The 26,861-nt window shown below is 43.7% G+C and overlaps 1 protein-coding gene across 1 annotated transcript in view; it reads right to left on the bottom strand.

Annotated features, from left to right (window-relative positions):
* Positions 1–21,035, bottom strand: part of CASTOR2 (cytosolic arginine sensor for mTORC1 subunit 2) — a 166,749-nt gene extending 145,714 nt beyond the window's left edge. The window contains exon 1 of the mRNA XM_090025168.1: positions 20,599–21,035. Within this exon, the coding sequence (XP_089881294.1) occupies positions 20,599–20,711 (113 nt within the window). The 5' untranslated portion in view covers positions 20,712–21,035. The remainder of the gene's footprint in view (positions 1–20,598) is intronic.
* Positions 21,036–26,861: the final 5,826 nt, after the last annotated feature.

Consider the following 26,861-nt stretch of genomic DNA (forward strand, 5'->3'; position numbering starts at 1 on the left):
AACAATGATCACAACTGGCCATTGATGGCTATATTCCCTAAATTAAGCCCTTATATTAGATGTAGCAATAAGCTAAATGGACTATTTCCACCGTAAACCTGGAAACTTGCATATGGCACTGCCACAGGATGTTTAGTTGGTGCAAGTCTACAACCTCCCATCTCCCACATGGATTTGACTGGTGCCTGATACCTATTGCCTTTCACCTTGCAAGATGCTCTACAACCCTGTGAACTCTGCTTGTTGCTGGGCAACATGCTTGGCGTGCCTAGGTGGGGATGACGACTGAAAACAAATGGTCTTTGGGGGTGACTAAGCTGAATGCAGAGAAGCAGATTCCTAAACGGAGGCCAAGTGCTTCTACTTGGACACTCTTGTCAAAGGCATTCATATGCTCCAGTACTGTTAGCTGGCAATTTCAGGTCCAAAAAAAGCTGAGCTGCTGCTTCTTACTGCTCTGTGCCTAGAGACCAGGGGATAGTCTGTCTCCAAAATCAAGGCTTAGTGTCACTACGGAGTTTATTTCACCAATACATGCCAACCACAAACAGGATGTCCCGTGGCCTCAAAGAGTGAGGCCAAGGGCAAGAGTCAGAAGAGCGTGACCACGTCAACTAACCTCCACACCAGTGCCTTCGTACCCTGCCCCAACACAGAATGGTTTCTAGCCATCCTGGAGCCAGCCCAATAACACACCTTCCACGACTACAATATTTTACTTCATGCGTGGTCAACTTGCACCTGACCCAATAAAATAAGAGCAGGTGTCTAAGTGGTGCATACACAGTTCACATGTCCCCAAGTACCCCAGGCCTGGACTTTGGCGCTGGCCAAGCAATTATACCCAGGAATAGAATTGGGGTTGTATTTTAACTTCCTACTGCAATCAGCTGAGAGCCACAAATGTGATCAGGGTTGTGGGCTCCCAGCCTCTGGACTATACAAGTTATCGGGAAAAAAACCAAAACAACCACCCGAGCCAACTGTAAATGGGTTTAACTGAAAATCTCCCACATGACTGTAGGTCCAGTCCCAGCGATTAGCTGACATTACAATTCAGTTGCCTTTAGTATTTGGAATGACAGAGGCATAGCTCATTTGTGCACCTCCATCTCTCTCCTTGCTTTTATCAGATGAAAAATTCCTGCTACGAGCACAGATTACTTTTTGGCACTTCCCCACATTTACTCATGAACCCATGTCCTGTAAAGTCTATAGGATGTCTCCTGTGGCAGGAGGATTTTGTATTGTTGTAGCATCTTTCATGCAAAGACTTTATAAACAAGTCCCCTTCCTGTGAGGTAAGCGTTAGCCCATCTCACATGTGGGGAGGAGGAGATGTTTACACTTCAGTCGCTGCAGCTGGAAGAGACATCCCAGAGGTTACTTCAGCCGTCCCAGGCTCTGCTAGGACAGTAGCTATGGTGGCACGCAACTCAACATGGACTGGAAAACCCACATGAGGAGCAGGGGAGGTGCTCAAGCAGTTAGTCCACATTGACTGTTGTGGTTATAACACTAGTAATACCCATAGGCGGAGCCACAATTTTCAAAAGGGGAGGGGCCAGGAGCCACAAACAGCACTACACAGTGGTTGCACTGCCCCCTGGGAGAAGAAACCAGGGGCTTTCCTCAAGTCCCTATATCATATGAGAATCCTACTCCCCAGCCCCCTCTCCCATCCCCACCATACACTGTGGCACCTCTCCTCCCCTCCCATTCCCCTCTCTATTTATGCCTCTGGGCACACAGAGACCCTCCCACCACCACCACTGTCCCAGCCACTCCTGCCCTACTCCAGTTAGAGCTGCAGGGAGGTTGAGTGGGGCGGCAGGTTCAGCTGAGGACAGCGATGGCGGCAGGCAGGTCCTCCTCTTTGCCTGGCAGGAACATCTGTGTGGGAAGAGACAGGGTGCAGGAAGCTGCTTGCTCCCACTGCCACTGTCCCTAGCTGAGCCCAGGTCCCCACACATCCTGGTTGGTGTCACACAGAAGTGGCTCTGAACCTCCCCCCTGCCCCAAGGGCAGCTCAGGCAGGAGAAGGGAAGGGAGGAGATGAGATGTGTAGCTGAGCACATAGAAGGGAGGAATTCATACCAACTTCGGGGACTTGCTCCCACAGCACCATGGTCCAAAAGAGGAATGTGATGGTGCCACTGACCCCACTCTGGGTCCACATAGTTAATACCCAAACTAGCCAATTTAAAGGTAGCTCAGGTATATCTGAACAAGCTAGTCATGGCTGCGGTTGCAGCATAGATAGCCTAAGACAGGTTTAGTGATTTATCTATGGCTGCATAAGTCAGCTACAGGGTCAGAAGTAAGTTTCTAGTGCCCTAGCTGCCTGCTTTCTGCTTCAGCTAGAAGACAATTTTCCTCCCCATGCAGAAAGATCATGATGGATCCATTTACTTCCCTCAGCCAAGGAAAGATCAAGTAATGACATTAGTGAGAGGGAATTCATTCATGATTGAAGAAAGCTGGGACATCACAGGAACAGACACCATGTCCCTGGAAAAAAACTCACTGAAAAATAATGTACGTTTTACAGAAAACAAATGTTGGGAGAGCAAAGAGCTTTCCAATTCAACCCCTAAGCTATTATTTTGATCAATGCGACTTTAATAAGGAATCTGTGAGTGGTGAGAAAACAAATTTGATAGTGTGTCCTTTCAAGGTTATGCTCTTAACCCCATATGAAAAAGGCATTTATATACATTAAATGCAAAGCTTTGTGCAAGACAAAGACATATGAAAGAATCAGTGAACCAAAAGAGGGTGGGAAATGTCATTTCTTCTAGTTTAAAAAAATTACAGTGCACGCCAGTTGCCAATTTTGTAAGGTTCTCAGTTCATCTTTGGGATGATCTGAGAACACAGTGATTAGCAGTGTGAGATGACAGTGATCAGTAGCCAGTTCCTGGAAAGCTGATAAGTTATTAGGCTAAACAATGCATCACTATTATGAGTAAGTCAGTGCACTAACTGTAAATTTCCTTGAAAGCTGAGCAGTGCATGATTACACTCGTACACTCGGAGACTCCCTGCTGGCAGCTCAGAATTCTGCTATTGTTCCGAGTGCTACAGTCATAATAGTGCTCTGGGTACGGCAGCCTGAAAATGTATTCTTCATAGTCAGCCTGGGTGATGGCAGCTGTCATCTGAAGGATACCGGGAAGCAAAACATTCTCAATCCTGAAACGCAGCTATTACAGCCCCTAAACACACATGTTTTTGTCTGTCATCACAAGCTACCTCTCATTTCTAGCCGACTTAATTTCTATTTCAAGAGCACTCTGACTTTGGAATGACATACATACATATGGCTCCACCGGAGCGTAGCTTGGTTTTTTGGTTTTCTTTTTTTTTTTTCCCAGTGACCCTTAGGGTTGTTGCCTGAAACCTAAATGGACCTTTGTCAAATCTACCTGAATACATCTTCAAGGCATAAGCAAAGAACAAAGGTCTCTTCCATGTACAAATCTGGATGAAGTAGGAATTTAGGATGGGAAAAGAAGAGATATCAGTACTAGCAGGAAATAAACCTAAAATGGTGAGTGCAAAGGGAAAACAAGGCCCATATTTCTCTCGCTCACATGCACACACATACAGATCTGTTAGAGATGGTGGAGAACCAGGTACAGGTTTCCGGTTCTACCATAAACTTAGTACACGAGTGTGGGCAAGTCGTCACACTCTCTGGCTAGGGACAGACATTCAAAAAGCCTCAGCCTGAATTGATTCAATCTTTGCAGGTTAGTCTAACCTGGCTAGGCTGAATCAGTTTGAACAGACATCCTAGATGTGCAGTTACATGCCTGCAGTGGCTCAGGCTAGATGCTAGGGGGGTCACTAAAGCAGCCCTCCCCTTCCCTTCCATGCTACTGAGCTGAGGAGGCATGGCCAGGCCCAGGCAGGATGCTCTGATTAGGGAGGGGGTTCCCCCGTCCCCTTGACAACAGAATATTTATCAGCTCTGTTATCAGCATTTATTACCCCATGAGAAAACAAAACCTCTCTCATTAGTTCAAACTGTTCTTAAACAACTTGTTTCAAAGAAGGAATGGCAGTATAATCACCAGCAGACCTGTTGATTAGCTCCAAAGAGCCTTAAGCCACCGTCCTTTGGCCCATCTCCTACAGCACAGACCATAGCCAGTATGTGGCCCGCTAACTAATGTTGAGAGGTGTCTGTGCAAGGCAGAGAGGAGAGGGGAATCCCTGCTTAGCAGAAAGTGGTGAGGGGAGCTGGGGGAAGCCAGGCAGATGCCCGAGGTCTCTGCCAGAGCTCCAGCCAGGGAGCAGAGGGGAGGGGCCAGCACTGCTGTAGAGCAGAGAGCCCCATCCAGCCCAGAGAGCATGCCGGGATGCTGGGGGAGTCTGGTTTTAACTTAAACGAGGAAGGGGTCGGGGATAGACACTGCATAAACCGGTTTGACCCAAATCAGTTAAGTCTGATACTGCATTCAACCAGGTTCATCTCAAACCGATTTCAGCAATTTTCAAACTGGTTTATGTGCACTGTTCTGTTACAGGTTTAAACCAGTTTCTGATCACTTAAATCCATTTATGTGTAGAGTCTGTTCTTAGCCTCTGTGTCCGTGTCCCTGCCTGTGTAAGAAGGCATCAGCATTTACGTGTCTCCTCTTAGAGGTACAGTTAAGCATAACTCATGATCAAAAGCATGGACCAGAAAAGTGTAAGTGGTAGTTGCTGTATGCTGTAGAGGTACTGAAAAAAGTCAATTAGGACCTCAGCCTTACTGTAAAGATACAGTGTAGGTTGAAACAGTTGCTCCCCTGAATGCTTATTATTATTTGGGGGGGGGGGGGAAATGGGACCGCAGCACCTGTCTTCTACCTAAAATGACTCCTTCCTAGCAGAAGATACAAAAATATCATATTTGCAAGTTCTTGTGTGAAGAGTTTGTCTCTCCTCATTTGGGGTCTGTCACACCAGACAGGTTGAGAGGTAACCTATGTTAGCAAGCAAAACTTTCAAATTCCTTTTGTGGCTTAATTTTTAACATCAAGAAGCCATGGAGGAGTCTAGGGTTTTCTGCCTTTCACTGAGCTTTAGGGCACTAAGCGCCTAAACCATTTGGAAAATGGCACTTTGGTATTTTGGAGAATTGTATCATTCAGCTCCCATTAAGTCTGACATCAAACTAATAAGAAATGGGAAGAAATCATCACACTGGAAACATCTGACAAGTCCTTAAAACACTGCTGCTAATTCATTTTAACCCTCTTATCTAGACTCAGTTAAAAAGCACTCTCAACTTTTATTGCCCTCTCTCAAGTTGTACAGTAGGTGTAACCAGGCACATGTTAAAATAAGCTGGGGAAAACTGTATTGATTTACCACATTTTTTAAATTTAGGGACTTCTGGTGGTTTTTTAATTTTTCAGACAGTAAAATAGGAGAGAAAAAAATTATCGTCACTGGAGTTTCTCCCCAAAACAGAACGCAATATTCCAAAACGTTACTCCAGTAACAGGCATGCTAGTGGATGTGAAGTATGTGTCCCCCCTGACCATCTTATTCAATGCATTGCTTCTATCTAGACATGTGGCAGGGCCTACTTAAATCATGCATGCAAAGGAGATGCTAGCCTAGGACAGCTAATACCCATCTTGGTTGCTGTGGTCATCTAGAAAGTTACACAACTGTAGCAGAGTTAAAAAAAAAAATTGAACAGTTATAATCTGTGGAAACAGCTCAATTTGAAAAGAGATAACTAGTGATAACGTGCCATGGAACCCTGTCAAACAGACTAACAGCCAAGGACATTTTGGTTTAAAGCTTTAAAAAACTACTATAAACAAAGAAGAAAAATTAAGTTAAAGCATATGCTCAAATACATGGCAAAAAAATGCCAGCGTTAATTTACAAAGCACACCATGTATTTTACACATGCACGCAATCATCTGCATTTATGATTCTTCACATTGTGTGCTGGTTATCCCTATAAATAAGGCCATTAATCAACCTTATAATGGGAAGCCCATTCCAAACACGCTTCGCTTCACGGGGCCATTAAAATGTAGTAACAGGCAAGTAGGCATTGACTGTAGGATTTTGGCACCGATTCATATTTAAATGATGGCTTAAGGTTCCCAACCACCTTCTGTCAAAATTATCAGTAAATGAACCTGAGTTCTTAACTTGTGGGGCAGAAAGAATCCTATTGCATTATTCATCAGGGCCTCTTTCACATGCTAGCACAAAGGGGTACAGAGGCTTTTTTTTGGTCTGTGGCAACATCACAACTGCTGAAATATAAAACTATAGGCAAACTCTTTCCTTATAGGCGATTAGGCTTCTGTGTTGTAAAAATAAGCAGCGAGCCCATTTGTTCCGGAGCCGCACAGGCTTTATACAAAATGATACTGGCTCTATGGTAAGGCCTACAGCCAAGGCAAAACAAACGGCTCGCCGTACTGGAAGTACGATGACCACCCTCCTGTCCCAAGAGGAGTTGCTTTGGAGGAGCTTGTCACCTTTATGAAGACCGAGAAGAATTTTCTCTTTACAGTGTGCTTTCATTGCCCGACTGCTCTGCAGTAGGATTTCACGAGCTCTGCATTAACCAGGGCATAATTATTACTGAAAGGCATTTCCCACACAATGCAATGTGGTAACACAGTCAAACTGAGAAAGAACCAGACATAATCCAAATGTTTTACCTTCCCTTAATTGCAGCTAATAAGACTTCCCAGTGAGGGTTTTGGGGTGGAAGGGAGAAAGGAAGACAACCTGGCTTGGCTAATGACATAGTAATCTGCAGTAAGAATAACACATCCAACATCCATCTAGTACCTTTACAAACCGGAATTACTCTGCACAGACATGGGGAGGGTCCCAGAGCCTCTGCTTCAGAGCTGTGTCAAGTCCCCTTTGTACCCATCCAATCCCTGGGCAAGTAGGGAATGGTATAGCCTCCAGGGTAAGTTCGAGCAGCTGCAAGGCTCCTATAGTCTATTAACCAAGGTCCTGCAAAATGCTGAGAAACTTGGCAGACCCAAGAAATCAGTGAAGGGGGCAGTGTCTCCTCCAACAGCATTTGATATGAAAGAGGCATATCTCCAGACCTGGAGCTGAAACAATAGCAGCAGATCAGAATTCCACTAGCGTGTTGACTGTCAAAGTCCTGTATGAGGTATTTCTTCCAAGAAGATAATAAAGTCAATTCTGGACAACCTGACTTCTCTCTAACCTCCCTCTGCACTCAGCTGAAATGATTCTGGCTCAGTACTTACTGAGAAATTTGTTCATGGTAGTCATCAAGCCATCAGAATATTGTGACATCTGTGTGTCACATACACAATGAAAAGAAACAATATTTTAATATTTTCCCCATATTAAAAACGGTGTGTGTATAAATCCTGTGGACCTCAAATGCACTTCCCCTCTATTAGGAACACAGCCTGTATCTTTAGCTTCCCACTGTTTTTCCTTATTGTTAAGTACCATCACCCTAGGCATGGTGTAGTCAGTTAAAACTCCAGACCACGCTCCCAGATAATTTGTTAACTTTAGTCACGTGGAAACATCTGAAGCCTCTGTTCATATTGCTAACCCTTGCCTGTAAGAACAGACAGTCAAAAAATAAAAAATAAGTTAGTGGCCTATAAACAGGGAAATGTTTGCAAATCCCGCATTACTGTCTATAGTGAAACCTTTCATTACTCAGGCTAAAAGAACAGGGCGGTATCAGGAAAGAACAAACTAAGTGTATGTACTTCGTAGCACAGCTACACGGTACAAGAGAAGGAACCAAACAGTTTGATTAAGATTTTGCCTGACCTATATACAAGCCAAACAGGTAGGAAACTGTAAATGTTTACATGGCACTCAATACTCATCATCTGACCATCTTCAAATCTTTAATGTTTTATCATCATAACATCCCTGTAATGTATGTCAATACTATTATCTCCACATTATTAAAATGAGGAACAGACACACGAGCAAAATTATTTCCCCAAGATCACTTAGCAAGGTAGTTAAGAAGTTAATTAAAAAAACCAAACAAATTGGATTTTTAAAAATTGTTCTTATTTAGATTGAAGCACATTCTCTTTCCTAAACACAATTATTTTTAAAATCACGACAGCCAACACTAAGGCCTAACCTTTCCATAATTTATTAAAGTAAGTTAAATAAAAAGTAAGCCTGATACATTTCCTGCCTAAGTTTTGAAGACAATCAAATTGGCTAAGCAACTAGAACCAGAGTCTGTTGCTCTCATATGACAGCATAGCTCCTCCACGTGTGGATTTCTTTGATTCTATTTATTCAGTTTAGTTTGGTGTCATGATTAGTTCATGACAAGTTGAAAAAGCAACTAAAAGCAGAAACACAAGACAAGAATGTTTTTATTTTCCAATTCACAAATAAAAAGCAAGATGTAAGAGGCTGAGATCTACTAGCTCTAAAATGCTGAACAATCTGGTGATTTGAAACAATCAGTTCAATTGACTAGCTAAGGATAATATTTTCTTTGTTTCAATAAATCTGTTTTAAGTAGCAAAACTTGTTCTGATACTGGTTTCCTTATGCAGATGGCACCTTAAATTTAAGTTTATGCAACTAATAAATGCTGCTTTTCTGTACATTTAATTGCATTCCAGTTTCAATCTAAACCAGTATAACAAAAAAACAAACAACAAAAACCCCCCCACAAGGATCAAAATCAATCATCCACTAAAAAAGAAATACCATTCATCATTTTGTAACATAATAAAATGTTTAAAATAAGATTCTGAATACATGGAAGTTAAGCTGTATAATTGCTTAAATATGTACAGTAAAAGCTGTGTTATCTGGCATCCCCCAGGAATGGGGGATGCTGGTTAGTCAAGTATTCCGGTTAATCAAATGTGCACCGTCTGGTGCACTCCCTGGGTCAGCGTGCTGGGGGACAGGCACGGGGAGACCTGCGCAGGCTGCTTTGCCCTGGGCCACGGGCTGAAGAAGTGGCAAGAGCTCTGCTCGTGGTGGTGGCGAAACCTGGAAGTGGTACTTCCGGTCTCATTTTTGCCGTATCCCTCAGTTATCGGTTAATAGAGTTTTCTGGCTAATAAAGTGCTGGTTAACGCAGCTTTTGCTGTATGTAGCTTTTGCCTCTTAGTTGGCAAAAATAGTATCAAGTTTACATTTAGATACAAATCAACATCTTCCCGGTTACCAACAAACGAGAACTGACTTTTCTTTGAGAAAATAACTGCAGTACAACTATAAAACAAAATTCAAATAAATCCTTTAAAAATCAAGGTTTCTTCATGGCTGACATCATATCAATCTACTACAGCTGTGTGACGCTTCAGTCCCCGATTTGATTTGGTGGAGATTCAGCCCAATTCGGTAGCCGAATCTCTGAATCGAATCAGAGGACTCTTTAATCTCTCTGAATCGAATCGGAACCCTGGGAAAGATTTGGAGATTCGGACACAGAGGCAGCTTTAAATGTTTTTCCTACATATCTCTAGGTAGCAGGGGTTCATAAACACTGCAATGCTGGGGTGCATGGAGTGTCCCACAGGAGCGCAGGGGGCTCCCCAGCAGACCCGGAAGTGGACCGGAAGCACTTCTGGTCCACTTGCAGGTCCGCTGGGGAGTGCAGCAGAGGCCTCCTGTACCTCCCCAGCTCAGCAACTGGTGCCTCCTGGGTCTGGGGGGGCACCAGGGGTCCCCCCTGTGGCTGATTGCTGAGCCTGGGGGGGCACACGCCCCTCCCCCCTCCAGTGCTCTCCCTGGTGAACCCAGAAGTGGACTGGAAGCACTTCTGGTCCACTTCTGGGTTCGACACCGACCACATGGGGGGCCCCCTCCATGCTCCTGTGGGAAACTCCATGCACCCCAGCATTGCAGTGTTCATGAGCTCCACCTGGTACCTCGAGACATGTAGAAAAAACATTTAAAGCTGTGTCTATGGCCGAATCGCTGATTCTCTGAATCAGCACTGAACCTTCGGATTTGGATTTGTTTGAATCAAATCAGGGACAGTGACCCGAATCAACACATCGAAACACTGTCCCCGATTTGGGCCAAATCCAAATCGACTAGGGCCTGCTTCGCACACAATCTACCCACCACACAGGGCACCTTTGGTAGAACAGGGAGTCTATCGCAGGGCACTTAAACCATTAGACAACTTTCTATGATCCCCCATACTTGGGTACCACTGTAGCCAACATGCGTCACCACAATCCTTTACCTCATGCCACTATTTCGAAAAGTCCCAAGATAGGAGAGAAAGCGGTTTTGTCTCAGATACGTACAAAGCCTGAACGTTCTTTATTATTTAGTTAATTCAGGGGCAGAAAGGCCCTGTGTTTTTAGCTTCTTATCAGCCTCGCAACTTGCAAATATTCCTAATAATCCCTGCAAATCCAGGGCTTACTATTAATGTCTCAGGTTAGAAAATTGCATCAGATTCCAATTCATGTATCAGGAAAAGGACAAAATCTACCTATTTCAGCACTTCATATATAAAAGACCTGAAAGCAGCAGTCTGTTGTTACTGGTTTGACTTGCATTAACTGAGGTGCAAAGGGATCTCTAGCACCATCATTATCAGGATTGTCCATGCTTTGTCACAATAAAGAAACAGTCACCAAGTAGACAACTGCTTACGTATTAACACAGTCATGCACAGGTTAGAGCCTTGTTCTTACCTTCTGCAACATATCAATAAGTTGCTTGTAGAGTTCACCATGATGAAAGCATGTAGTTGACTGACAGGTCCCTCCCCACACCTCTCTATGGTTACAACATTATGCATTAGCTTGCATCTTAAATGTCAACTTGAGAGGCATGGTAAGTTAGCTCAGGCAGACTAACTCTCTGGCCCACCAAGCCAAGGCTATGGAAATATAGGAAGAAGTGAGCAGAGTTTACTTAAGAAACCCCAAAAGGAGTTGTAATTTTGATAGTCAGTTGTCTAGCACTTCAGCACTTCTTTATTATGTCAGTTTTTTGCTACTATGCACTTCTGCCATGCTGACTTTACCTAAGAAAGTGTATGCTGGTTGACCGCTTCTAAGCTGCTACCTTTTTCTTTTACTCTCTAGTTAAACATACTTAACAATCCAAAGTGAGGAAGTTAAAGCATTGAAAGTTTTTTTGGAGGGCAGAATACCTTATCAAGCAGTGCATGTTTATTATACATCACACCATAAAAGTGAAATTAGAGTCCCTGTTACTCTGGTCACCACAAAAAAACTTTGTAAACTAAATCTGGAACTAAAAAAAGAACTGTGTGGTCACGAAGAAGTCCTAACCAATCTTGACGTCTTTTAGGCTGAAATAAAACATTGTGTGCTTGTTAATTTTGTGAAACCCAACTTGTATTTTCTAATTAGTTACCCTACTCAGGAAAGACTACTGCAACTCACAATTTTTGCTCTGTTGATTCTGAACTGCAATGAATGGAGTTATTTCCTTACTCACATTCTTGTTGAATAAATTCTTCCTTTACCAGCATCCAGTTATCAGCAGATCAGAGCTGGAGTTTACTAATGTCGGCAATAAACAAAAGAACAAATCTGCCCTGTGTTTCCTCTGAAAAAAGAAGTGCCAATACTTGTCCAAATGTATTAAAACAGAGACACGAAAGCTGATTAAGAAGTTATGCAGTACATACATTAATTAACGCACCCGGAAGATAACTGTAGTTCTTTTTTGATTTACATTTTAAGAAAGCAAAAATGGGGCATGGCCAAATAGTTCTAGGCCTCAGACTGGGCTCTTTCCATATAATGTTAGGGGAATTATTATGTGGATTCTAACTACCGTGTTAATAAACAACTCAGTCACAATATCATTAAGCAGGAGTAATAAAACCATACCAGGCGCAGATTATGTAACATCTGCAGCACTGTAGTTTTACTAAAAAAGGAGTAGCACACCCTACCATAAGAAGAAGAGCGAATCTCAACCAGGGTGCCACGGCACTGAGCTCTTTTCAGGGCTGCCACACAACGCTAACAAGTTCGATTTGCAAACATGATTCACAAGATAAACCCAGAGACTTTAAATTGGAGTCGGTGTCAAAAACATTCTGGTCCATTGTGATCTTTGAGCTCTTTGCAACAGAAAAATTGCTTTATGATGTTTCTGCAGTTAAAAAAATAAGTGAAAACTAAGAGCTGGCATTTTCAAGGGGGGGCCTTGAGTCTAACCAGAGGTGCCTCAGGTTAACTGAGGAATGTCTCGAGTCAAAAAAGGTTGAGAATCACTGGTCTAGAAGCCAGAGGGGTATTAACATTTTTGGTGTGCATACTGCCTTTCATCTGAAGCCTTGAACAAACAGGGAATCTAAGACTATTTCCAGGAGGTAAGTAGTAAAAAACTGCCCAAACTAACTTCCCCAAGTATTTTACTGACACTACTAATTTTGCATGCTACATCAGTAAAATGCAGTGGAGCGAGGCAGCAGTTTGCCAGTGCACAGAAACAAGGCACCAAAAAATCCCAAGCCAACAAAAAACAAACCAACCAAAAAAAACCCAGATCCAGTTGTAATCTCGATAGTCAGGACGTAGTTGCTTGAATTCAAACAGGAAGAAATGCAAGATTAACAGCCCTTGTTATGACCAACGGCAAGATAGCATCAGAAACTCGGTTTTACCTAATCTGTGCATCGCGGCCTCTCTCCAGGAACACCATGCTCCGTGGCATCAAGTTAGGGATTTGCCTGGTACTCGCGTTCCCATGCAGCTTCTAAGAGCTTCTGACAATTTCTGGCTTAGCATAACCTAACGAGGTCTAAACCAGTGATTCCCAACTTTTGTACCACGACCCATTTGTAAACATCAATGGCCACCCAATGCAGTGCCGCTCACCCCCAGCGTATGCAGGAGCTGGGTGTGAGGGAGGAAAGGGGGTGGGGAAGCAGTCCCTTTGCCAGCCTGCAAAGGAAAAGCCACAGTTTCCAACATCTTTCTCCTTGAAAGGAGAATCCATTTTTGAAGTTTCTTCATGACCTTTCCATATATTCTTACAACCAAATTTTGGGCTGTGACCCACAGGTTGAGAAACTCTGGTCTAAAGCAACCACAGGACAAGACTGTAAGCAACAGTAATAGTAACAAAGGAAGTAAAACGAGAGTGAGCCCACCTGGCGCACGTGTCACAAAAAAATTTAAGAGGGAGAAGGATGAGAATCAATGTTTGTTATAAATTGTAAGGCCAGGTACAGATATTACACTTTTACCAGTGTAAGTAATTGGAAACAGGTCTATACCCAGGATGCAAATTAAAGGGGAGCTTGAGGGGGGGGTCTAAGCCCCACCATAAGAGACGAGAATCTCCCTGTAAGTTTTGAAATTCATAACCTTGGGGATCTCCGATCGGATTTCTCCTTCGCTGAGGTAAACTTGTTAATCAATGAACCAGTTTACTTTTTTTTTTTTTTTTTGCAGACTCCCCAATAGTCAAAGTGTAATTCAAACCCTTCCTATACCCGAAACAGAGCAGAAGTTTGGCATGCATTGACTGATTAAAAAGTGCTGGAACTCAGTCTGAGATTTGCCCCGTCCCCCCATTTCCATCAAAGGGCAAATGTGGTTTATGTCTGCTACTTTTCTCTAAATGGTTTAGTCAAACAACACTAAAACTTAAATCGATTCTGCCTCGGGATATTCAAATGTCTGCATCTAGCCTAGAAGACCTGATCAGCAGGGAGAAAAACAGTTATTTCCAAGGTTTCAAGTATTATAAGCATTAGACCTTGTCCCACCCACGGAAATTTTAGCAAGCAACTCTTCATGAGCATGAAATGAAGGTATTCCCACTTGGAGTCATGGTTTCCTCAGGTTTCCTTGAACTTACCTGCAGTTTACTGGACACTGAACTGCTGCTAAATTTGTGAGTCTGAATATCTGAATCAGATTAGGCAGGTATCCAGGAACAGTACTTTGGAAAATGCAGAACCCGGAAGGAGCAGAAGGGAACCGTTTTTCTCAAGCAGGCTTTAAGGACCAGCTCATCCACCCCGTACCCTCCCTACTCAACCACCTAGGGACATGACCATTGACATCCCACTGGGACAGGCAGGGGACCGGGGGAGGTCCGTACAGCTCTGATGTTGCAGAGTAACTTTCAACAAAATCAAGGCCCTTTAGGCTTTTGAAAACCTGCATCATACCAGCAATAGCTAAAGAGAAAACAAAATGGACCATCTTTTGGAAGCAAGCAAAATCTTTTATCCTTTTCAAATGCTTTTTATGTGGCCCCTTCCAGAGGATTGTGGAACCGACCAACAGCGGTAACTTGCCCTTTGACAAAGGTGAAGTTGCATGTTGTCTCCATTCTGGAAAAAGGGAAACAAACCAAGACATCAACTTTCCTAGGTTATGCAACGGGCTCTTAGCAGGCTTGGCAATGGACCACAGGTTTCTTGGAGGGCCGTTCCCAATATATGGAACGTGAAGCCTTCTCTCCGACTCCAAGCCATCGCTTGATATGGAAGACAGCATAATGAATCGTTCAGAACCCAGGACGGAAGAGCTGCGACTCCTGACATGCATTGATTGAACAGCAATACGCCAAAGTTTGCAGAATCAAAAAATAAGATAAAATAAAATGCAAATTAAAGAGGATCTCAGTTTGATGCCCAATCTTAAGTACATAATGATGGATTTTCGGAGGAGCCGAGCACCACAATTCCACTTGAAAACTACGTAGGTGCACATGTTCAACACCTTTGAAAGCTAGACCCAAGGGTCTTGGCAGGAGACCGCAAAAGCCTCACCTTAACATCTGTGTCAGACTTTCCTGGTCTTGACAATGAGGATTCTGCTAATTATCTCCCACAGAAGGGCATCATGAGTATAACATTCGTATAAAAGGGCTATGTAAATGTTAAAGAGTATTACCAGGACACTGCTAGGGAGATCTCGGATTGTGTTTTAAAAACAGCACTGCCAGATACAAGACCAGAAATCATTTTCAAGCATAAAACACCTTGCACAAATTCATCTCTTAACCGCATCCTGATTGGGAAGTCATGTCGTTAGAGCCAGGTAAAGCACTTCTGGCGCACTGTTTACCAAACCTTAACAGTACGGTTTGATATTAATGAAGCTGCTAGTTCTAGAAAGCTGTATATGTCTTCAAGCCACTAATCTCATCATCACTACTTTGTTCTTCAAAATCAAAGTTTTTCTTCTTTTGTCCCCTGCATTCTCATTGGGAGGCTCTGTCACACTCCCCTAAAAGCTACGCTCTCAGATGAGTCATGGCTGGCTAGGAGAGCATCTCAGGCTTACTTCACCTTTCCTCAAAAATCAACATCAATGTCACACCTTTTTAACTGTGCATCTGGAAACTCAGAAGGGAAGGGCTTACTTCTTGACCTACTGCCCAGTATGTTGAGAGTATACCAAGGCATTGTTCAGAAGCCAGGAAGAATCAAGAGTGTAATTTTACATTATGCACACATACACAATGCTGTAAAATTGGATTAGGTCATCATGCACGATGATAGGATGGACTCAACCAAGTATATTGCCTGGCTACTGAATGAATCTTTGTTCAGAGGACTTTGTAGAGCTAAGCACCTTTGGTTGGATTTAAACCATCTAAACTTGCCTCTGCAACTGTATCTTCAAAGCCATTCAAAAGACAAGATTGCTCCTTCCTCCCTCCTTATTGCTAACGTATAACCTGGGCACTGCCAAAAGAACAGAGACCTGCCCCTGACCCTCCGCTTAGATTTTAACTTCTAGATGGTAAAAAGGAGGATGCAATTTAGAACCTTTCAAGTAGCAGGCCGAAAGTGAAGGTGACAGATGACAGCAACATATCCACCAATCAATAGATATTATTCCAGTGAAAACCATTCCAACATGTCACTTGTGGTGCATCACCTTGTAGCAAGTGGCAGTTTAATCTTTATCACCCAAGCAGAATGGAGGGCCTGGTGAGGTTTGGCAGAACAGTGGCTGCGCCTTTTATGGCACTGTAAAGGTAATTACGTTTGGTGCATCACTGATATCTAAGACACCAGTTACCTATACAGCACTATACAAGATAATCTGCACAGAGAGAGAGGGAGGGAAAGGATGCAATAGCAAAAGCAGGTGATTCAGCAGGGGTCATTATTTTTCCAGCATCCAAGAGCACACTCCATAATTTACAGAATAGCAAGCGACAAGTTTCCTCCCACCAAGCAGCATACAAGAGAAATTTAAGCAGCATATCATACACTAGTAACAAACAGTAGGATAACAGCAGAAAGACTGCTCCAACTCTTAAGTCAGCCTGGTTCCCCCCCACTCAAGAAAACCCATACAAGTCATGGGCTGACTTGCATGTGGGGTCATCCTACAAGTGGAACAATGTGGTATTAATGTGCAGAGCATGACCTGGCACAACACGCTTTACGGACAGCCAGAAGCGTGTCACTCGGGGTCATTTGCTCCAGCATGGTGATAGCAAAGCAGGTGACCTCACACATGCTGGCCATCCAGGGAACCAGGTAGGGGCATCGTCTCTAGCATGCTGGCAGCAGGTTCAGCTTGCAAGAGGCTGGTTGACCCAGTTGCTACCAACCCACAGGTCCTAGGGATCTACTCCACTGCCGAGGGAGTCGAGCAGGACAGAAGCTCAGAAGCCCTAAGAGCCCTGGCTTCATTGCAAGGAGCAGGGCACAGGGAAGGCTTGGGTCCCCAGCTCTCTGGACAGGTAACCGCTGAAGCTGCAGGAAATAGCCCACAAGGTGAGTCAGGAAATAGCCCACAGGGTGAGCTGACAGGAAGCCATGCATTATGGCTATGCTGCCAAAGCGGAGACGTGTAAAAAAGAAGTGAAAATAGGTTTGAATTTATTTTTACTTAACAGTGGAGTGCGCGTTTTGGAAAACACCAGCCATCCTGAAAATTTCCACCACCAAAACAAAAGTGTCCAAGATTGAATTTAAAGTATCTAAAAGACAACGCGTTTCATTCTTCCAAAAAATACAAATTAAACAATCTTCAGAGGTCAAATCTGAAGAGACACCTATGCATGACAACGGTACAGACACAGACATCCACTTTCTCCTTCCCCACATCCCCCGAAAATCAGGGCAGTTTGAATTCTGGTTGCCTAAAATTAAAGCCATTTGCATGCAGGCTTGGCTCTGGGTGCCACGTGAAACTGGAATCCAGAACTACAACTCAAAAATGGCTTTTTAGTCAGGGTCTGTCTTTGTTTAATCCTGTAAACACTTTCCATTCATCTAAAAATATTTATCCTGATATGTATCGATGTGAAATTTTTGACTGAGGATAATTTGATGACAGCCCTGGGCAAAAATATCTTTGGTACAGAGGATGCTCTTTTGAGTTCAGCATTCTTAGGGCATTTAACCCTTTCGGTCCTTTCCTGGGTTTGCAAGATTTTATAAGGGTAACAGCACTTCGAGGACTCTACCTGTAGCTATTGACTCGTATTTGGAAAAAAAGCGGTTTCTTGTCAAATCGAACTTGAAAATATAGAATCAACTTATAACTGGAAAACAAGATATGCTCGTCTCAGGTCTGACGTGCATACTATGATTGTGCCATTAAAAATGGCATGATCAATACTATGATTGTGCCAAATCCTCAGATGGTGTGAACTGGTGTGGCTCCACTGAAGTCAATAAGCCCGTACAGATGTATATCATCAGAACATCTGGCCCATACATCTTACTCACGGTACATTTCTGAGGAGCTTGGCTGCCACCTAACCTTTACCTCGCTGTCCCGCTGTAACTTGGAGCTGTCACTGCCAAATTAGCACCCGTTTTAAAAATGTGGCTTGCATTTTATTGTAAAACCCTCCATCAGTTTATCCCATTTGCTGCTGATCTCCTTGCTCTCTTCATTTCATTAACTGCCTTGAACTCCCAGCCAGTTTCAGAGCTGCTGCTTTTCTTAAAAAGAAAAAGAAAAAAAAAAAAGTTTCCATTGCCATGAGAAGAACTCCGAGTCAAGGCGTTTGAGCTGGGCAAAAGGCTGTGCAAGTGGCAAAAGGCCAACTGGAAAGAGGGAGTATTTTGTATTCCCACCCTGTGCCTCCAAAAGGTGATCAAACAAATAATAACTATACAGGATTCAAAGGTTGGTCCAGCAATTCTCCTTAAGCAATGGAAGAATTTCACAATGTAAGACATACTCCCACACTCCCCACAGGTCACTCATCAGCAAGTATTTACTTGGCAGGGCCTGTCCAGGGAATCTGAAGCTTCACAAACCATTTAAATTAGGATAGCAATGATTTCAGTGCTAGGTCACTGGTTCAAATCCACCCCAGACTGACAGCTTCTAAAGTCATGACTGTTTAACACTACTTTGGCAGCCCTGGTGAAAGTGGAGGTGTCCCTGGGCAAATAAAGAGAGGGCAGAAGTAACCAGAAGTGTCCTAACAGAAAAGCTTAATGGGCCAAGGAGGCTCGATTAATTTGGCTCATGTTCATACTTGTCCCTTGAAGGTGGAGTTTGGGATAAAGGAAGTCTCCAGAGCGCTCGGATTTTGTGGTCAAGTTACCATCACTCATTTTTTAAAAGATCAAGACAACAGAATAACGTATTATAAAATCAGCTGTGCTCCCCGCTCCCACCGTCGGGCCTAAGCTTCCTTTGTGCAGACTGGGTTTGTCAGCACAGAAACTCCTTAAAGCAGGCTCCTGGTTTTGCTAAGTCCTTGCAAAGCATGGGTACCGAACCCACTACTTCAGCAGTGTTTGCCGGTGCAAGAACAGCAAACACTCCTGTCCTGAGGTCTCTGCCACCTCCAACAATGGCAACCATCAAAAGGGGGAAAACAAATAAATTATTTAACAAACCCAAACAGAAGCTATTCCCCTGCCAGCGTACTGACCCAGAAAAAGAAAAAAAAATTACCAGAGGCTCCATGAAATCCACTAGCCGCTTTACTATGGCTACTGATCCCCTGTGGAAGGCAATTTAATGCCACAGCAGCATAACCCTAAGTGCTACACACGAATGCAAAAGGACATGGGCTGTGACCCTGACTGTTCACGATTATCTGGCATTGTGGATGGGAAATGTAACATGAAGCTAGAAGACAACTGGACCATCCTTGAACTTGAAAAACAAGCTGTGTACGAAAAGCCCCAGATTTAAAGGCTTTGGTGCCGACTTTAATACGGATGTCCGAAGTGACAGAAAATGAAGCGCCCTGATTAGCAATTACAGGAAACAAAGGTGAGAGCAGTCACTTATTTAGCAATGAATGGTACATTAAAGAAAAATGCCTTTAATACCCTGTTGAGTATTCAGGGGCAGCGGTAAACAAGGTACTGATATACATTACGCTACAAACAATACCAGTGGTGAACCAACCCGGATGAGCCACAAATCAGAGTGAAATTTCAATGCATGAAGTTTAAGCTGGAAGATAAGGGACTGCAATCAAATTACACCACAAATAGATTCATTCATCCCTAAGCATTACTGAAGAGGGAAGATTGAATTAGAGATAGGAATAAAACAATTTAGAAAATAAATGGCACAAATTTATTTTCTATTTATTTTTCTCCGCGCCCCCTCCCCCCTTCCTCCCACCAGCAAAAGTCCCCAGTCTTTAAAGAAAAATGAGATTGAAGATGATTCAGTGAAGGAAACTGAAATACTAATTATCAGGCTGGAAAAACAAGAGTTTGAGTTATATTATTTACCTCCCACTCCAGCTGAATAAGCCAACAAAAGTCAACATGCTAACCCCTAGATATAGTGTACGTTTGCAATTCAAGTTGTTTTCTTCTCAGGCCTTGGCAGAATACATAAATCTCATAAACTGGTCAAAAATATTTTTTTAAATTGTTCTCACACACACACACACACACACACACTACCTTCCACTGCCTGTTTTTTTTGCAGGAATCCAAGAAACCTAATGAAACCCATATCACTCCTTCACAAAAAACAACCCAAGAGTGCAATGTATGCAAGTCGATTCCTTGCCACCCCCCACACAAATGCTTCCAGCACTGAAAAAAGCACCCTTTAAAACAAACCGGGTGATTTGCTCTTTTAATAACTGCTGCAAGCGAAAAAAAAAAATCCCTCCTCCTCCTCCTCTTGCTCCTGCTGCTGCTCTTGTCTTTGTTGTCCAGACCGATCGCCTTTTTATTTATTTCATTTTTTCAACAGAGGAAAAAAACAATACTTTCTAGGCTTTTTTTTTCTCTCCTTCTTTCCCCCCCCCCCCTTGCACATTCCCCACACTTGTTTTCATTCATCCATTCATTTGCAAGGAGCAGCTCCCAGGCGAGATGTCCAGATTAAAGAATACATCAGCTATACAAGGGGGCAGGCTAAGGTTTGGTTTTTTTTTCCTTTTTTCTTTAATAAAAAAAAGAAAGAAGAGAAATACAAAGAGAACCCCCCCCCCCCAACTATCCCCACCTGAAATGTCTTGAAGAAGGGGGGAAAAAATGCAGAGAGGAACAAAGTTGTTTTCCACCTCTACCCCCCCCAACTCCTCACCCCCGCCCCCTTCCCATCCTGGTTTCTGCAACGGAATTAGCCAAGGGAATCTGATCTCACTTGCAGCCTCTTTTATCTTGCATTTTGCTTCCCTTATTTATTTGGCACTTACCTTGTCTTGGAGGAAAGGAAAGCAAGTTTGATTAATCCATAGGTAAACAACTGGATGCTCTCCTTGGCTATGCTGGCTACTTTAAGCCTGTGCTCTAAAATATGCAGCTCCATCTTTTCCTTTTTCTCATTTGTAGTTCATCTATGTTGGGGTTTTATTTTTATTTTTCTGAATGGGGAGCTGGGTGGTTGGGGCAGTATTATTATGATGTTGGATTCTTCTTCTTCTCCCCCTTTAAGACTCCAGTGAAGGGAAGGGAAGGGGGGGGGGATGGGAAAGAAAAACCGACGGTAAAAGTTAGAGATTTCAAGCAAAAGAAGAAGGGGGGAGAAGGGAGCAAAGCAGAGGATCAGAGGCAAAAGGAGTTAAGGGAGCTCAGAGGCAGCAAAAGCTCCAGAGTGCAGAAAGCAGCTGGTGTTACAGTGTAACAAACAACTTGCCACTCAAACTGACCTTCACTGAGCATGCGCCTGGCGGGCGGTGCATGCTGGGAGCTGTAGTTCCGCTGGGTGGGAGGGAGCTCAGAGCCTGAGCTGCTGTGGGGGCTTATAGAGCCAAGAAGCAAATAGGTCCCTTGAGTGTTTTTCACAGCTCCCAGGGGAGTCTTCTCAAGGCAGTGGAAGAGGAGGGGGGAGGCTGATGCTGAGGCGGTCGCGGAAGCATCCTCCCTGCTAGGTTTTGCTGCGCTTTTTCTAAGAGCCCACCAATGCACAATTAAAAATGAAGAGGGAGTTTTCCGCACCCCTCAAACGACTTGATATTCAGACAGCTCAATGCTACAGAAAGTTACATATGTAAGCGTTCCCGGGGGGCCACCTGCCTGTATGAAGTATGCGCAGACCCTAAGAGACTCCTGCAAAAGGCCGCTGGACAAGGAAGCCGGCAGCGGGGAGAGCTTTGGATGTGTTAAATAATGCTGGTATTTTCCAACCTCCCCCTTGCTTATTGGTGAAATCCTGTTTTAATGCGGAATAGCCACCCATGCCGACAGGGTGTGCTCAGCTGACCGTCAAATGACATGGAAGCTGTGTTTGTATTTGAACCATGCTGGTTTTCTAACCATAGAGTCAATCCTACAAACCAATAGGAAAGTGGCCCTGTAGTGCACACCGTTAAATTAGTAGATGCATACTGTATATACCTACTCACCTACATAAAGCCACATGACCTGGTGCCAGGTCGTGCCCAGCGTTACATGGAAATCAAGGAGAACCCTCCTGGCAATGGGTGCTAAGCACCAGAGAGAACAAGGGTGAAGGCCTGGGCTCCTGAAACAGATACTACCTTCCCACATACTGCCCTATACAAGCTAGCGGTACTTATGCCACACCAATGTGGGCATGTGAGTGTGGCCACAGAGAGCCCCTCCCTGACCTTATTGCGATCCTATGCTAATACAACAGCAGGATCTGCCTCGCACACTTCCCAGCACAGGACTTGCACCAAAGAGCCCACAGAATGGAAAGATTCCCACTGACATTGGCTTCCCCATCTGACAGCTCTCTTTTTCCTTGTCCTTGTGACAAGGTGTTTAGCCGAATTCACAGATGTGTTGGAATCTGACAGCCCACGTCATGAGCGCCTTGGATTTGTGACCTCTAGGCTATCAACCATGTGCCTTAGTGCCTGCACCACCCCAGCCCACCATCTTGCAGTGAAAAATAATCATCCCATCTAGCTTTTATATGGTGCCTGTCATCATCTGATCCCAATGGGCTTCGCAAAGGTGGTTGTAGCGGCGCTCTCAAATTAGTTGCATGCCAAATGGTGAAACTGAAGACAGATCAGTTCAGATAGGCAGTTTGCAAAGTGCTTTGGGATGAAAGTCACCGAATATTAAATACCAAGGATTTATTTTTCATTGTTCTTTTATTTTTTTTTCATTGTTGAGCTTCTGCATATATTAAAAGAAGGGAAATAATTTGTATACTCAAAATGGAGTGCTCCCAGCCTGATTCCACTGCCTTGGCCCTCATCTCTAAAGAAATGAATGGATTAGGTCCCAGCTACCAACAATATCCACCCCTGCCTCTATGAATTGCTAGGACACTTGTGTTCTGCTGGGACTCTGTTAAATACAAAGTCCAGAAGGAAACAGTTACGGACAAAGTATTCTCAACCAAGGTTACAAATGAGCTTCCAGAGGAAATCGGAGACTGAATCACCACTAGGAAATACTGCAAAACCTTCCTTTTTGGTAATGCTTTTCCACCGATCAGAACAACATTCACAACCTTGCCTATTCCCCTTCCATGCTGAAGGAAAAAAAATATCCTTCCCCAAGCAGAGCTTCCCAAAAGACAAACAGGGAAGTTAGCCAGAGGGAAGAGGTTTTCTTTGAGAGGCATCCAAAAAACACATACCCAGTCAGCAGCTCATTTTTCTAGAGCAGGAACACAGGTATTATTTTAGCCCAATTCAAACTGTTGTCGTGTGTCCCTCTTAAATCCTTCTGCCGCCTATTAGACCACATATAAATTTAGGCCTCCCCCAAGTTTTTATGCTGGAATATGTATAATGATAATATTACATGCTATGAACTATATTGGTATTGTTATCTATATTATTTCAGCGTCTACAGGCCCCAACCAGGGAGTGCAACTGCTTATGTGAGACTCTATTCAAACTTATTAATACCCAGTGGGGTGTAATATATAGCTTCCACGTGCATGTAGGATAAGCAAACTAAGAGGCTGGATGAGGAAGGAGGAAGAGGATGAACAAACCCATCCTAGCCTAATTTGCTGTCATGATAGCTCATGTCATGCATGACCGTGCTCTGCTTGCCATTGTCATCTGGACTTTCTTGTAGCCAGCTCTGCAGAGGCGAGTCTTAAGAATGGATTTTAAGGCACATGATACCTCCACGCTCAAAAAAACACTGACAATCCTGGGGATAACCCAGGTTTAGCAGAACCCACGGAGGTTTTTCAAAGCAAAAGATTCCACTTTTCTTAAATGGGACCATCCCTTCATGGAAATGCTGTTTTGAGGACTCCTCCACTCCTGTTCACGGTTGCACGAATGTCTTTTCTTCCCATTAACAAACATGGGAACCATCCCTTTCCTTTCTGTCTTCATACATCAACCGTTTGGGAACCACTGCCATTTGCATTGACTCCAGTGAGCTTTGAATTAAACCCAAATTTTAAGTATCGCCACTGCAGAAACTTCCATCCCAAAGCATTTGACAGACCAACATCCAAAACCTCCACAAAGGTCTTGTTTCATGAAATCCAGCCATCTCCAGGGTAAAACAAAAGAACTGCATAACACAGAACGGCAATGGACATTTCAGGGAAAGGAAATGAAAGACATAATATTCCTACTGAACCTGCAAGACAAGAGTCTAGTTAAGCAGGATGACATTACCTAACGTGCAATTCGCTCAGGTCACTCCCATGTGAGCTGTTGGCTATAGAAACTGGTGTGCCTTACTTAATCATGTTAGCCTAAACAACCACCTAGGCCCAGACAGACTTTTGACTTTGACCAGGATTAACATTATTAACACTGTGCTTGCTATAGTAAAATCAATTAAAAAAATTAAGAGTAGGGGTGAGGGAAGAATTGCTGATCTTGAAAGCTATAGTTCTTACCCCTTGCTCCAGCAAAGTTTGCATGCTTTATTATTATTTTATTTAGATAAGAGAAAAATGCCCTCAAATCCTTTATGGTCTTGGATTCCATAAATCAAAGTTACTCTGCTTACTAAGCAGAGATGGAGTGACCCGGCACTTTTTCAGGATACATTAAAGTGTGTAATATCTACGTTCCTAGCTTGTTTTCAGGAAATAAGCAAAGCATTATATGGAATGAAAGCCCCTCACATAATTTGTCTGACATTTCATTTCTGTGAACCCGTGCTCACTTCCCCCTCATTCTGCCAACATCAGAACAACGTTATGCTTGGGTCTCTGGAGCAATATGGATCAGCAGTACCTTGACCTCTAACCACAGGGGCTTATCAGCCTCTAAGATCTACAATATGGAATAATATGAATCTTAATGCGAATGATGCAATGACAACTTTATTATCTTGGATAAATATGCCCGAGGCAAGTTGAATCGCATTTTGCATTCCTTTGTACTAACGTTTGCTTTTCCGTGGTGGGTGGAAAGGCTGAACATTGCCATAGGAGATGCATGCGGTACATGAGGTATTGCTTAGCATTGCTCTAGCGGTAGCGCACGTTTGTATGCCCACCTCTTGTGCTTGATACACAGATGATGCAAGTCTACAGAGCCTGGCTCCTGAGGGCACGCTGGGGAGTCTGATGCTTTTAGAGCTGGACATCTCAGATAACCCCCTGGAGGTAGCCAAGACAGTAGACAGGACTTTCTCTTCAAGACACCTTATAGCCAAAACCAGTTCATTCTCAACATGAATCACACCCAGTTTGATCATCATGGAACAATTCACAGATGTTAAGGAAAGCCATGGATGATAATGCCCCTTTTACAGATCAGTAAAGAGAGGCCCAGAGAGGCAAACAGCACTACAGCATCACGCAGGGACTCATTTGTGATGCTGGGAATACAACTCACCTGTCACTCTTCAATCCACTAGACTTTGACCTCTGTGAAGTTCTTTTGAGTAAACGTGGGTTCGTGAGTCATTATCTTGCATCACAATTACACCGAGTCTCTTGAAATAAATCTGTCCTTTAAGACAAATGCAGTGCGAGACGGTGGAAAAACTTCCCCAGCTGATAGCTTCTGGGCTTGCTTGTGAAAAATTAGCCATTTGTTTAATTGAAAAGAACAATTTATCAGGCTAATTTCCTTCTAGCAACCAGAGACCTTTCAAAACTTGATTGCAGTTAATGTGCCAGTGTTTCAAAGCATTTCATTCAACTATCAAGTAAGATAATGAAGACCTTTAATTCACTGTTGAAGGGCAAAGAGGGAGGAAGGGGTCAGGTATGTGAGCTGTCAGGGCAGCTCGTGGGAGCGTGGTACTTCTTAGGTCCAGCGTCACTTGAGGAACGTGCAACGATTGTGGTGGCAGGAGCATGTTTCAGAGGCGGTTCACAGCCCTGGGTAAGGATCAGCTGAAATCTGACCCTGAACAAGCGCAGACGAGACACTCCAGTGACTTATGAAGAACCCAGCTCCAGAACGGGTCTTGTCTGGCAACGTTCCCGCATCAGCTTGAAAAAAAAATCACAACCCTGCCTCTGGCTTTTGTCCTTCACACTTGTAGGGCACTTTTGAGCCAAATAACTCTCAGCATCGTACACTGGGTAGAAGACAATGTACAGGTGGGGAAGGCAAGTGCCAGGAAAGCAGAGCACCGGGCTCTACATTTGGCCAGTTGGATCACCTTGAGCTTCATCTCCGTGCCCCGAGCTATAAGACCAAGGACAAAATATTACTATCCCAGAAAAGTGAACAAAAGAATACCTCATGTGGAGTCTTGCATCTAAAGCCCTTCGAAATCTACTGATGCAAGACTCCACGTGTTAAAATGAGGTATTCTTTTGTTCACTTTTCTGGGATATGCAAACGCTTCTACCAATGTGGCAGCCCCATGACCCCTGCCTAGAAGGAAGCTCTCTCCCATCAGGTAGAAAACAAGAAATGAAAAAAAAGTATTGAACCAATTCAGTCATAAGTGGGTGCAGTTTCTATGGGCTTCAATGTTCTGATTCAACCAGAGCTAAATGTTAGGTTGTAACCTCTACTCACTCATGTCTGTCTCCAATCTCCATTCCCTTGAATGACCTCAAAAAAGATGAAGAACATGACCTCCAAATGGTCCTACTCCATGGAGACAAGCTGCACTGGACATCAGATCTCAAACACAGTAGATGCTCAAAGGGATTTTGACTGGTCACTCTGACTGTTCACCCTCACCTTGAGCATGGGAGTTAGGGGTACAAGCTCTCAATCAGAACTTCCTAGACCTCAAATGCTGGAGGCTACAAATCAGACAGAAGCAGTAGAAAAACCCCTGGTCATATCCTGTTTGCTCTCCCTTTAAGCATCCTCACTCTGCCACCATGGGACACAGGATACTGGCCAAGATGGAGCTACGGTCTGATCCAGTACATGTACAGTTCTTGTGGTCTTAGTACATACACCTTTTTGCTTGATGCAAATTCTTTGTTCTTCCCACCAAGGGTCCCCATGTACTTAACAAAGATGCCTGACTCAGTAAGCCTCGCCGTACCATAAGGAGGGAGGAATTGGGTCCCTGTGGATCACAAACACAGGAAAATTTCCCTCCAAACTGTTCCGCTCAGCCCCATTGCCTAGCA

The sequence above is a fragment of the Crocodylus siamensis genome, chromosome 13, assembly GCF_052110815.1.
Source record: "Crocodylus siamensis isolate JL-2025a chromosome 13, ASM5211081v1, whole genome shotgun sequence".
Lineage (NCBI taxonomy): Eukaryota > Metazoa > Chordata > Crocodylia > Crocodylidae > Crocodylus > Crocodylus siamensis.